Genomic DNA, 14,018 nt, shown 5'->3' on the forward strand with positions numbered 1-14,018 from the left:
TATCAGTGATAGACTGTTATTTTCTCTCTTACTCAGGAAGTCCTACCCCAACCACTCATGAAATCGTCACGGTGGGTGATCCTCTCCTCTCCTCCGGACTGCGAAGCATTGGCTCGAGGCGTCACAGTACTTCCTCCCTGTCGCCTCTCCGGTCAAAGCTCCGGATAGTCTCTCCCATGAGAACTGGAAACACTTACTCCAGGAATAGTGTCTCCTCCGTCTCCGCCAGTGGGACCGCTCCAGACGCTGAGGCCAGTGCCAAAGTGGATCACGGCTTAGGGCCACCGAGTTCAAGCGTGAATCTGGGGCATGGCACTCCCACCTCAGGAAGGACCGTGGCCACCGTAGGCACTAAAACAAGCCACTTGGATGGATCGTCATCTTCAGAAATGAAGCATTCCAGTGCTTCAGACTCAGCATCCAAGAGTTCCTCTTTAAAGGGAGAAAAGACCAAAATGCTGAGTTCCAAGAGCTCAGAGGGAGCTGCACATGTGGCTCACCCTGCCATTCCCAAACTGGCCTCCCAGGCTCATAACGCCACTTCTGGAGAGTTGAGTGTTAGCAAAACTGGCGCTTTCTCTGAGATGTCTTCAGTGTCATTTCCTTCCAAAGAGGCCCTTCCGTTCGCACAACTTCATTTAAGAGGGCAAAGGAATGATCGAGACCAACACACAGAGTCTGCCCAACCAGCAAACCTCTCCCCAGATGAAGATATTGAAGTCAAAACTCTGAAGCTTTCTGGAGTAAGCAATAGGTCGTCCATTATCAATGAACATGTGGGATCTAGTTCCAGAGACAGGAGGCAGAAAGGGAAGAAATCTTCTAAGGAAACTTTCAAAGAAAAGCATTCCAGTAAATCTTTTTTGGAACCTGGTCAAGTAACAACTAACGAGGACGGAAACCTAAAGCCAGAGTTCATTGATGAGGTTTTGACTCCTGAGTTTATGGGGCAGCGGCCATGTAATAACATTTCTTCTGAGAAGATTGGGGATAAGGGCCTTTCTCTTTCAGGAGTCCCTAAAGCTGTATCCATGCAAGTAGAAGAGTCTTGCAAGGAATCACAGGCACCCCGGAAATGCACCGTCAAGGTGACACCACTAAAAATGGAAAGTGAGAGTCAATCCAAAAACGCCCAGAAAGAAAGTGGTCCCGCCTCCCCTGTGCAAATGGAGTCCGCATCACCGACAGACCCCGTTTCAGCCTCCAAAAGTCCAGGGGACGGTCCAGTGATCCAACCAAGCCCCAACAATACCTCATCCCAGGAGTCTCAGAGGAACAGCTACCAGAACCTTCCAGTGCAGGACAGAAACCTACTGCTGCCAGATGGCCCCAAACCTCAGGAGGATGGCTCTTTTAAGAGGAGATATCCCCGCCGCAGCGCCCGCGCGAGGTCTAACATGTTTTTTGGGCTCACCCCACTCTATGGCGTCAGATCCTACGGGGAAGAAGACATTCCATTCTACAGCAGCTCCCCTGGGAAGAAGCGAGGCAAGAGATCGGCAGAAGGACAGGTAGACGGGGCTGATGACCTGAGCACTTCAGATGAAGACGACTTATACTATTACAACTTCACCAGAACAGTCATTTCTTCAGGTGGGGAGGAGCGGCTTGCGTCCCACAACTTGTTTCGGGAAGAGGAGCAGTGTGACCTCCCCAAAATTTCACAGTTGGATGGTGTTGACGACGGGACCGAGAGTGACACCAGCATCACAGCCACAACGAGGAAAAGCAGCCAGATCGCAAAGAGAAACGGCAAAGAAAACGGAACGGAAAACTTAAAGATTGATCGGCCCGAAGATGCTGGAGAAAAAGAACATGTCACTAAGAGTTCTGTGGGCCACAAAAGTGAGCCGAAGATGGATAACTGCCACTCCGTAAGCAGGCTGAAAACACAGGGGCAGGATTCCTTAGAAGCTCAGCTCAGCTCATTGGAGTCGAGCCGCAGAGTCCACGCGAGCACCCCATCAGACAAAAACTTACTAGACACCTACAACACTGAGCTCCTGAAGTCGGACTCCGACAACAACAACAGTGACGACTGTGGGAACATCCTGCCTTCGGACATCATGGACTTTGTACTGAAGAATACCCCGTCCATGCAGGCCTTGGGGGAGAGCCCGGAGTCCTCATCCTCTGAACTCTTGAATCTTGGTGAAGGGTTGGGCCTTGACAGCAATCGTGAGAAAGACATGGGTCTTTTTGAAGTATTTTCTCAGCAGCTGCCAACCACAGAACCCGTGGACAGTAGCGTCTCTTCCTCTATCTCAGCAGAGGAGCAGTTTGAGTTGCCTCTAGAACTGCCCTCTGATCTGTCCGTCCTGACCACCCGGAGTCCCACAGTCCCTAGCCAGAATCCCAGTCGACTGGCGGTAATCTCAGATTCCGGGGAGAAGCGAGTGGCCATCACAGAAAAATCGGTGGCCTCTGCCGACGGTGACCCAGCGCTGCTGAGCCCAGGGGTCGATCCTGCTCCCGAGGGTCACATGACTCCTGACCACTTCATCCAGGGTCACATGGATGCCGACCACATCTCCAGCCCTCCGTGTGGTTCCGTGGAACAAAGTCATGGCACCAGTCAGGATTTACCTCGGAACAGTAGTACTCCTGGCCTTCAGGTACCCGTTTCCCCAACTGTGCCCATCCAGAACCAGAAGTACGTGCCCAATTCTACTGATAGCCCCGGCCCTTCTCAGATTTCTAACGCAGCTGTCCAGACCACTCCACCCCACCTGAAGCCAGCCACCGAGAAACTCATTGTGGTGAACCAGAACATGCAGCCGCTTTATGTTCTCCAAACTCTTCCAAATGGAGTGACCCAAAAAATCCAATTGACCTCTCCTGTTAGTTCTGCCCCCAGTGTGATGGAGACCAATTCTTCAGTATTGGGGCCCATGGGAAGTGGCCTCACCCTGACCACTGGACTGAACCCCAGCTTGCCAGCTTCTCAGTCCCTGTTCCCTCCTGCTAGCAAAGGACTGCTCTCCATGCCTCATCACCAGCACTTGCATTCCTTCCCCGCCGCTACTCAGAGTAGCTTCCCACCCAACATCAGCAGTCCGCCTTCAGGCCTACTTATTGGGGTTCAACCTCCTCCAGATCCCCAACTTTTGGTTTCAGAAGCCAACCAGAGGACAGACCTCACTACCACAGTAGCCACCCCATCCTCTGGACTCAAGAAAAGACCCATCTCTCGTCTACACACACGGAAAAACAAAAAACTCGCGCCCTCTAGTACCCCCTCCACCATTGCCCCTTCCGACGTGGTTTCCAATATGACGTTGATCAACTTCACACCCTCCCAGCTTTCCAGTCATCCTAATCTCTTAGATTTGGGGTCACTTAATACTTCCTCTCACCGAACTGTCCCCAACATCATAAAAAGATCTAAATCTGGTGTGATGTATTTTGAACAGGCCCCGCTGTTACCACAGAGTGTGAGCGGAACTCCCGCCCCGGCAACGATAAGCCAGGATGCCAGCCACCTCGCCACGGGGCCCGTGTCCGGCTTGGCGTCCAGCCCCTCTGTCCTGAATGTGGTATCCATGCAAACGTCCACAACCCCTACGAGTAGTGCGTCAGTTCCGGGACACGTCACCTTAACCAGCCCGAGGTTGCTTGGGTCCTCAGACATTGGCTCCATCAGCAATCTTCTAATCAAAGCCAGCCAGCAGAGCCTGGGTATTCAGGAACAGCCTGTGACTTTACCACCAAGCTCGGGAATGTTCCCGCCACTGGGGACCACACAGACGCCCTCTACAGCGGCAATGGCTGCAGGCTCAAGCATCTGTGTGCTCCCTTCTCCACAGACTTCGGCCATGGCCTCCACGTCTCCTCCTGCGGAGACAGAAGAGCACTATCAGCTGCAGCACGTGAACCAGCTCCTCGCTGGCAAAACCGGGAGCCTGTCTTCCCAGCGGGATCTGGATTCTGCCTCTGGGACCCCGGCACCCAACTTCACCCAAACAGCCGATGTCCCTAACAGCGTGAGGTTGGAGCAGAGCAAGGCCTTGCCCCCCGCTGCGCCGGCCAGCTCGGCCTCTCCCGGCGGCTCCCCCTCTTCTGGACAGCAGTCCTCGAGCCCTTCAGTGCCAGCTCCCACCAAAACCAAAGCAAAAGTCAAACGGATCCAGCTGCCTCTGGACAAAGGGAGTGGCAAGAAGCACAAAGTTTCCCACTCGAGGACCAGTTCCGAAGCACACGTTCCAGACCAAGAAGCCAGCACGACCTCCGGGCCGCCGGTCGCAGGGTGAGCCAGCCACACGTCCGTTCTAGTCTGGGCAGAGGCACTCAGTTGCCTCACCAGGCTTTCTGGGGTTGGACTTGGAGTCATTGTATTGCCTGGTGTTGATTCTTGGAGAGCGCTACATCCAAGCAGTGCTGCTCTTTGCTCCCGTTTCCTTCTGGCTGGGAGTTTAGGATGCTAGGGAACGATGCAAAGCTCCTGTGTGGCGGGCAGAGGTCCCCGCTGTGGAGACTCAGAGTCCGGTTACAAAACGTGCCACTGCAGTGTGATGTGTAAAGTGTGCCAGGCACTTTTGACATTTGTGTGTACGTGTGTTGTACGTTTGCTCATCTGTGCGAACACTTTCTAGTGCTCCCAGAAAGGCCCCCATGCCCTCGCTTGGTGACCATCATTCTAACTTTTGTGAATTTGAGTACTGACGCAGCCTTGTAAGTGTTGTCCAGGCTGGATAGTTACTTCTGTAGACTGACCTCTGTGTCCACTTTGGCCCATGTTTAGTGGTTATTTCTTTATACAAATGACTCTGTTCCAGGGCCCTGGGAGCAGAGACAGAGCCGGACGCAGCAAGGGTGGAGCAGCCAGCACAGAAGCCGCTGCAGAAGGAGTGTGGGCAGCCCAGAGGGTGAGCTCCTAAGACTAACCTCCACTCGCTCTGCCCGAGTCAGAACTCTTCCTCCCCATGTGCATTTGGTTTATTTTGTTTTCAGTGATCTTCTTTTTAATTATAATATATATATATAATTTTGTAGTTGTTCTTAAGATATTGTACAGAGGGGTTACCATTTCATAAGTCCAGTAATGAGCAATATTTCTTTCTTTTTTGGACAGTATCACTCTGCCTTACAAATCTCCTTTTTTTCTCCTGGTCAGTCATGGAGCTTGAAATCAGGGACTGAGCATTTTTGTCCCTGAGCATTTTTGCTCCAGGCTAGCACTCTGCCACTTTGGTGGTTCATTGGAGATGAGTATTGTGGACTTTCCTACCAGGCCAGCCTTCAAACCACAATCCTCAAATCTCAGCCTTCTGAGTAGCTAGGATTATAGGCATGAGCTACCAGAGCCTGGCACAAGGTCTCCTTTTCTAATGGAATTAAGTACAGGCTGTTTAGAAAATAAAGTAGCATAGGATTATTTAAATAATGTATAGTAGCTGGGCGCTGGTGGCTCACGCCTGTAATCCTAGCTACTCAGGAGGCTGAGATCTGAGGATCACAGTTCAAAGCCAGCCCGAGCAAGAAAGACCGTGAGACTCCTATCTCCAATAAGCCACTAGAAAACGGGAAGTAGCGCTGTAGCTCAAGTGGTAGAGCGCTCATCTTGAGCTGAAGAGCTGAGGGATAGCGCCCAGGCCCAGAGTTCAAGCCCCACAACCAACAAAAAAAAAATGTATAGTGAACGTTTCTGTCCTGCCCTTCACCTGTAGCTTCATGCATGCAGACATTCATATGCATATGCAGATATACGTAGTATTTGTGTGAATGTGTATATGCTTGTTTGGGTTTTTTTTTTTTTACTTTTTCATTATTTAAGTAGTTGTATAAAGTATATATGCTTTTTTTTTACATAAAAGGAATGATAATGTACTTACCCATCTTTACTGGCTTTTTTTTGGTTCGTCCTGGGCCGTGAAGCATGGGCACTGTTCTGAGCTTTTTCATGCAAGACTAGTGCTCTACCACTTCAGCCACAGCTCCACTTTCAGCTTTTTGGTGGTTGATTGTTGGAGATAAGAGTCTTAGTGCCTGTCTTACAATAATTATTTACAAAAAACAAGGAAAGGCCAGGTGCCAATGGCTTACACCTGTAATCCTAGCTATTCAAGAGGCTGAGATCTGAGGATCGTGGTTCAAAGCCAGACCAGACAGAAAAATCTGTAACACTCTTATCTCTAATTAACCACCAAAAATCTGCAAGTGGAGCTGTGGCTTAAGTGGTAGAGTGCGAGAGGAACAGCTTCTAGACTCTGAGTTCAAGCCGTAGGACTGGCACCAAAAAAATAAAAATTTTAAAAATTAGTATTTTGCATACATCTTCCTGTGCCAGTATGGTAGCAGCAGCGTACCTGTGTCGTTTCATTTTGCTTTGCTTTGCTTTGCTTTATATTGTTTTTGAGACAGAGACAACTGTGTAGCTCAGGCTGGCTTTATATGTACAATCCTCCTGTCTTAGCCTCCATGTACTGAGATTGCAGGTGTTTACCACCAGACCTAGCCACACTCACCTTTTTTGTGTATGTGCCAGTCCTGGGCCAGGACACTATTGTCCCTGAGCTGTTTTGCTCAAGACTATCTAGCACTCTACTACTTGAGCTCTACTTCTACAGCTTTTCTTGCTGGTTAATTTGAGATAAGAGTCTAATAGATTTTCCTGTCCAGATGACTTTGAACCATAATCCTCAGATCTCAGCCTCCTCAGTAGCTGGGATTACAGCAGGCATGTGCCACTAGTGCCTAGCTAACACACTTCACTTTTTTTTTTTTTTTTTGTCATGGGGCTTACACTCCGGGCCTGGGCACTGTCCCCCAGCTCTTCAGCTCAAGGCTAGCACTCTACCACTTGAGCCACAGTGCCACTTCTGACTTTTTCTGTTTATATGGTGCTGAGGAATCAAACCCAGGCCTCATGCATGCAAAGCAAGCATTCTACCACTGAGCCTCCTTCCCAGCCCCACACCTCACTTTTTATAGTGACTACCTCCAATACTATTGTGTGGATCTGCGATGGTTTATTTAACCAGTTAATATATATTGCTTTGTAGTCAAATTGTTTCAGGATTAATTTTAGAAGGTGAAAGTAGATGGTGGTTTACTGGCTTGTACAACTTACTTTATTTTTAGCTGAACCAGATAGCCTTATTTAAGTAATTCCGGAACTGCTTCTGACAAGTGTCCTTTATATTTTTTTCCCTATTTCTATGGATATGAGAAGAATTTCAAGGGCACAGTCTACCACACACAGATACTACTGTTGATGTTTGGGAAGGAATCTCAAGGGAGTGGCTCTTTATGTGTGCTATTCATGAGTGTAGCAATGGAGTTCATTCAGTGGGTTTTACACAAAGCACCTTGTGGTTCACTTTGACTAGTTGTTTTGTATATAACTAGCACCCGTCCTGGCAGATTGAGAGCTGTTTTTGTTTTTGAAGAACTAGCTGACCTTGCCTCTCATACGGTTTTCTCTATTCAGACAAGTGGCTGTTCTTCCAGAGGTTCAGGCAACACCGAATCCAACAAGCGAGCAAGAAAATACAGGTATGTGGGAGGTGAATGGGTTCATATCAGAGAAATACAGCTAGAGGGACTGCTACAATTACTGACTTTAACCTCCCATCTTTCTGGATTCCAAAACAGTGCTAATACTTGTAATCCTCAAAGAAGTAAAGCACTGGCTAGCATGAAAGCAGAGCAGCAGTTATTAATCATGTTGTGTGTTATAGTCTGATCATCTGCCACAGCCAGAGGGCCAAATAATGCCTGGAAATCCTCTCCTGCTGTGCTGGTCTTTATAGCAGTGACATTTAAATAGTGAAACCCTGAGTTCCTCCCTAGTCACAAAGGGAAACCAAGAACCATCTTGATTTTATTAGACAGATTCTGGTTCCAACACCACACATGTCCCAAAGCACTTTCCATCCAGCCTTGTGAGTTCAGTCAGGAAACATGTGGGTATTCAGAATTAGAAAGCTCCGGTTAAAGACCTTGCCCAGTCCCAAGGAGAGAGCGTCCCAACCGGAAGCACACAGAAAAGGCGGAGTCACGAGACAGCCATTACTGTAGCCTGCTGATGTGCCTGTCTCTCAAGGGTCCTGGTACATTATTGCCACAAATGCCACCTCCAGAGACGGTTGCTCTGTGGCCACTGCTCCCCACGTCAGCTGTGTGTGCAGGGCTCCCGCCGCACGGAGCTCACCTCGCCTCGCTGGCTGCGATGAAGGTCATGCTCTGGAAGAGCAAGGCACAGAGGCTTGCTTTCCACCTGTCTTCACATCTTCAGTAGGTGAAGACACATGCTTAGGGCAGATGAGCCAGTTGTCATGCCACAGAGACAGCCAAACGTCACGCTGGCTCTAACCCAAGGCAAGCTCGCCAGGCCTCGAGGCTGGCAGCAGCGTGTGGGATGAGGCAGCCGTGGCGTGGTGCCAGGCCCAGTCACTACAACACTGCACACAGTTGCCCTGCAGGAAGCATTCACTGCTCTAACCATATGGCTGCTGGTTTTGTTTTTGTTTTTTTTGTTTTTTTCCCGGCCTAGAACCTAAAGCAGTGGAAGAAGAAGAAAGCAGTTTCAGCTCTCCTCTGATGCTTTGGCTCCAGCAAGAACAGAAGCGGAAGGAAAGCATTGCTGAGAAAAAGCCCAAGAAAGGACTTGTTTTTGAAATTTCAAGTGATGATGGCTTTCAGATCTGTGCAGAAAGTATTGAAGGTGAGTGGATTGACTTCAGTCAGCCCTCCCTTAATAGCCCTGTTTCAGCCACCTCTGTGGTGCCACTGTAGTACGGAGGATTCACACGTGGAGAGTGTACCACATTCTCTCTGTTAGACAGTCACAGCTCAAGGTAAAAATCTGGTGGTAAGGGTTATGTTGTTAAGATTACATGTGCTGGGCTGGTTGAGTGGCTCAATGCCTCCTAGCAAGTGGGAGGCCCTGAACTCAAAGCCCAGTGCCGCCCAAAGAAGAGAGAGATTGTGTCCCCTCGCACAGCACGGAGCCAAGGCCAGGCCCCTTCCCCTCGCTCTTCCCCTGCCTGGAAGGCTCTCCTGCACTTGCCCTTCATGCGCTCAGCTTTGTCTTCGTTTGTCTTCTCTGCCCCACCCCCGGCCAGAGCGCCAGTGCCACTTCTTCTTTCAGAGTTGTTTGTAAAGTTTGTACTTTTTAAAAAATTTTTTAATTTATTTTGTGCACTTTAAGTAAAATTTAAGACCAGCTGGGCTGGGAGACTCACACCTGAAATCCTAGCTACTCAGGAGGCTGAGATCTGAGGATTGCAGTTCAAAGCCAGCCTAAGCAGAAAAGTCCCTGTGAGATTTTTGTTGTTGTTGTTGTTGGTTGTAGGGCTTGAACTCAGGGCCTGGGCCCTGTCCCTGAGCTCTTCTTGCTCAAGACTAGCTCTTTACCACTTTGAGCCACAGCACGACTTCTGATTTTCTGGTGGTTAATTAGAGATAAGAGTCTCATGGACTGTCCTGCCCAGGCTAGCTTCAGATCTGGTTCCTCAGATCTCAATTTCCTGATTATCTAGGATTACAGGCATGAGCCATGAGTACCTGGCTAGAGATTCTTTTCTCCAATTAACCACTCAAAAACCAAAAGTAATACTGTGGCTCAAAGTGGTAGAGCACTATTCTTGAGCAAAAGAGCTCAGAGACAGCACGCAGACCCTGAGTTCAGGCTCCATGATTGACCAAACAAAAGGTAAGACAGACCACAAAAGCTTTAGATTGGTACTGACCACTTTAAAAACAGAAACCGGAAGCTGGGCACCAGTGGCTCATGTCTGTAATCCTCGCTACTCAGGAAGCTGAGATCTGAGGATCACCGTTCAAAGCCAGCCCGGTCAGGAAAGTCCATGAGACTCTTATCTCCAATAAACCACTAGAAAACCAGAAGTGGCGTTGTAGCTCAAGTGGCAGAGCGCTAGCCTTGACCTGAAGAGCACAGGGATAGCACCCAAGCCCAAAGTTCAAGCCCCACGACAGACTAAAAAAAAAGCAGAAACTGGGCATTTACGCACATTCCTCATCTTTAGTTTTACATGTTGATATAAAAAGATACTTTTTTTTTTTTTTTTTGGTCAGTCATGGGGCCTGAACTCTGGGCCTGGGCGCTGTCCCTGAGTTCTTCAGCTCAAGGCTAGCACTTTAGCACTTGAGTCACAGCACCACTTCTGTGCTGAGGAATCGAACGCAGGGCTTCATGCATGCAAGGCAAGCGCTACCACTGAGACACCTTAACACACACAATTCTAGTTCCTTAGAATCTGCTTGTCAAGCAGCAAGATGGCTGTGCACCAGAGCACGGCACAGAGGGCTCCTTCAAGGAACCAGCAGCAGTGTTAGTAAAAATGTTTTTACTTTTAAGTTCCCTCTATGCTTAGTGTGGGCAAGGCTCTGGGTTTGATTCTCCAGAACCACACACAGAGAAAATGAGGAATGCCAGTGTATGCTTCTAATCTCAGCCCTTGAAAAATGGAGGTGGGAGAAACATAGTGAGTTATACCGTATGCAAAAAAGCTTGGTGATGGTGGCTTATGCCTAGTGCAGAACAGGAGAATTGTGATTCGAGGCTAGCCCAGGCAGAAAAGACCCCTTCTAACAGATGGTTGGTGGTGGTGGTACCCACCTGTCATCCTAAGCTATATGGGAAGCTGAGATTAGGAGGACTGGGTACCAAGTAAAAAGTCTCTCAGACTCTACCTATTAATCATCAAAATGCTGGAGTGGAGGCATGGCTCAGGTGGTAGAGCACTAGCTGTATAGAAGACAGCTAAGCACAAGGCTCTGAGTTCATGCCCCAGTACTACTACTAAAAACAAAAGGAAAACAAGCTGTTCTATCCTAAGAAGATGTGTGTTGCACTGTAGGATCCTAAGCACAATACGTATTGCACATCATTAGTATTAAGAGATGTTGGCATGAATATTTTTCAGCTTACAGTTTTCTTCTTTTCCCTTCAGATGCCTGGAAGTCATTGACAGATAAAGTCCAGGAAGCTCGATCAAATGCGCGCCTGAAGCAGCTATCATTTGCAGGTAATGGCTAGCGCTGTAAGTTTATTCCTGCCTCAGAACATTCTGGCAACTTGTTAGTCTAAATACCACCACTACAATGACAAGAACAAATAAACTTTCTTTTTAAAAAAAAAAAAACACCTTTTTTTTTTTTTTTTTTTTTTTGGGGGGTCCGGTCGTGGGGCCTGAACTCTGGGCCTGGGCGCCGTCCCTCAGCTCTTCAGCTCAAGGCTAGCGCTCTACCACTTGAGCCACAGTGCCACTTCCGGCTTTTTTCTTTTTGCTTATGTGGTGCTGAGGAATCGAACCCAGGGCCTCAGGCATGCAAGGCAAGCGCTCTACCACTGAGCCACCTTCCCAACTCGGGTTGGTTTGTTGTTTGTTTGTTTGTTTGGTGTTTTTTTTTTAACTGTATTTTTTTTTTTTTGTCTTTTCTTTTTTGGTACTGGGGATCGAACCCAGGACGTTGCACTTGCTAGGCAAGCGCTTTGCCACTGAGCTACATCCCAGCCCGTAAAGCAGATTTTCTTTTTTCTTTTTTTTGGATACAGTCATGGGGCCTGAACTCTGGGCCTGGGTGCTGTCCCTCAGCTCTTCAGCTCAAGGCTAGCATGCTACCACTTGAGCCACAGCACCACTTCTGGCTTTTTTTTTTTCTTTTTGCTTATGTAGTGCTGAGGAATTGAACCCAGAGCCTCATGCATGCAAGGCAAGCGCTCTACCACTGAGCCACCTTCCCAGCCCATAAAAAAAAAGTCGTAATCTTTGGCCAGGCAGGCAGGTGGTTCATACCTATAATCCTAGCTATTCAGGTACGAGGCCGGTCTGGGAAAACCTTAGTGAGACGCTTCTTTTTTTTTTGTGGGGCTTGAACTCTGGGCCTGGGTGCTGTCCCTCAGCTCTTCAGCTCAGGACTAGTGCTCTACCACTTGAGCTACAGCGCCACTTCTGGTTTTCTGGTGGTTTATTGGAGATAGGAGTCTCATGGTCTCTCCTGCCCCGGCTGACTGAACCACGATCCTCAGATCTCAGCCTCCTGAGTAGCTAGGATTACAGGCGTTAGCCACCAGTGCCCGGCTTAGTGAGATGCTTCTTAATAAGCCTTCCCCATGTCCCCTGCCTTGCTGGGGCATGTTCATTTCTTTTCTTTTTTTCTTTTTGGTCTTTTCTGGTGCTGGGGATCAATTCAGTTGTATCGCTAGGCGCAAGTGCTTTTCCACTGAGCAACATCCCGGCCCGCATGTTCATTTATTTAATCGTCCAGCTTACTGTGTTTTGAGTGTCCTGTATACATTTTTGTTTGCTTGTTTTGTTTTGTTCTTGCCAGTCCTGGGGCTTGAACCCAGGGCCTGGGCACTGTCCCAAGTTTCTTTTGCTCAAGGCTAGCACTCAACCACTTGAGCCACAGTGCTACTTCTGGCTTTTTCTGCTTATGTGGTACTGAGGAATCGAACCCTGAGCTTTGTTCATGCTAGGTAAGCCCTCTACCACTAAGCCACATTCCCAGCCCTGTACATTTTTTTTTTCTTTTAAAGAACACTGATGAACTAAGTGCCAGTGGCTTACGCCTATAATCCTCACTACTAAGGAGGCTGAGATATGAAGATCCTGGTTCAAAGCTGGCCCAGGCAGGACAGTCCATGAGATTCTTGTCTCCAATAAACCACTAGAAAACCAGAAATGGCACTGTGGCTCAAGGGGTAGAGAACTAGCCTTGAACTGAATTGCTCAGGGACAGCACCAAGGCCCAGAGTTCAAGCCCCACGACCAACAAAAAAAGAGAGAGAGAGAGAGAGAGAGATAACTGATGAGTTTGAAAAGCCTTTAATCATCTCTGCCAACAGATTTATACAAATGTTTTCATGTATAAAAAGGAAAAGAGTAGCTAGTAAATATGTAACTGTCTTTGCTGTAACAACACAGCAAAGTGCACATTAGGAGTATGCTGGTATTCCTCTTATACTGATGAGCATAGGAGCAAGGAACACAGGTACTTCTACAAACAATATTGGGATTCTGTGTAGGATCACATAATATGAAGATCAAATGTAGGTATAATAGCTCTATGATTTTGAGTGTTAAATTCTCTGGGACTAGGTTTCCTTTTGTTAAAGTTAATGGGCTAGCTTGGCACAGGTGGCTCACACCTATAATCCTAGCTACTCAGGAGGCTGAGATCTGAGAATCACAGTTCTAAGCCAGCCCAGGCAGAACAATCCCTGTGTGATTCTTTTTTTTTTTTTTTTTTTTTTTGGTCATGGGGCTTGAACTCGGCTTGGGTGCTGTCCCTGTGCTCTTCAGCTCAAGGCTAGTGCTCTACTGCTTGAGCCACGGTACCACTTCCGATTTTCTAGTGGTTTATTGGAGATAAGAGTCTCATGGAGTTTCCTGCCCGGGCTGGCATTGAACCATGATCCTCAAATCTGTCTCCTGAGTAACTAGGATTACAGGCGTGACCATCACCACCTGGCTCCTGTGAGGTTCTTATCTCCAAATAACCACTCAAAAACCGGAAGTGTGGTTGTGGCTCATTTTGTAGAGTGCTAGCCTTGAGCACAGAGAGACCTAGGGTGGGCTGGGAATGTGGTTTAGTGGTAGAGTGCTTGCCTAGCATGCATGAAGCCCTGGGTTCGATTCCTCAGTACCATATAAACAGAAAAGGCCAGCAGTGGCACTGTGGCTCAAGTGGTAGAGTGCTAGCCTTGAGCAGAAGAAGCTCAAAGACCATGCCCAGTCCCTGAGTTCAAGCCCCACAGTTGACCAAAAAAAAAAGTGAACGGACTAGGGATACGTAGCTCAGTGGTAGAGCGCTAGCATGTGTGAGGCCCTGGGTTCCATCTCCAGAAGCACAAAAGACAAAAACAATAATGCTACCTCAGAATAGTCAGTATAAGCATGAAGTGAAATAGTGCAGTAGCAACTCCGAGTACACAACAGTATATATAGACTGCAGCTTTGCAGTATCCTGTGTGAATGTGTGCCGTTTTTGTTTTTGTTTTTTTGTCAGTCGTGGGGCCTGAACTCTGGGCCTGGGCTCTGTCCTCTCAG

At 48.2% G+C, this 14,018-nt stretch overlaps 1 protein-coding gene across 2 annotated transcripts in view; it reads left to right on the forward strand.

The window, feature by feature from the left end:
* The window catches only part of LOC138810769 (histone-lysine N-methyltransferase 2A), a 78,025-nt gene that overhangs the window by 58,835 nt on the left and 5,172 nt on the right, over positions 1–14,018 (forward strand). For both annotated transcript variants that reach the window (XM_069997976.1, XM_069997975.1), the window contains 5 exons: positions 37–4,246; positions 4,776–4,865; positions 7,430–7,494; positions 8,495–8,665; positions 10,917–10,991. In XM_069997976.1, coding sequence (XP_069854077.1) covers positions 37–4,246; positions 4,776–4,865; positions 7,430–7,494; positions 8,495–8,665; positions 10,917–10,991 — 4,611 coding nt within the window. The remainder of the gene's footprint in view (positions 1–36; positions 4,247–4,775; positions 4,866–7,429; positions 7,495–8,494; positions 8,666–10,916; positions 10,992–14,018) is intronic.

This window comes from Dipodomys merriami, unplaced genomic scaffold, assembly GCF_024711535.1.
Source record: "Dipodomys merriami isolate MVZ:Mamm:240054 unplaced genomic scaffold, mDipMer1.0.p SCAF_509, whole genome shotgun sequence".
Lineage (NCBI taxonomy): Eukaryota > Metazoa > Chordata > Mammalia > Rodentia > Heteromyidae > Dipodomys > Dipodomys merriami.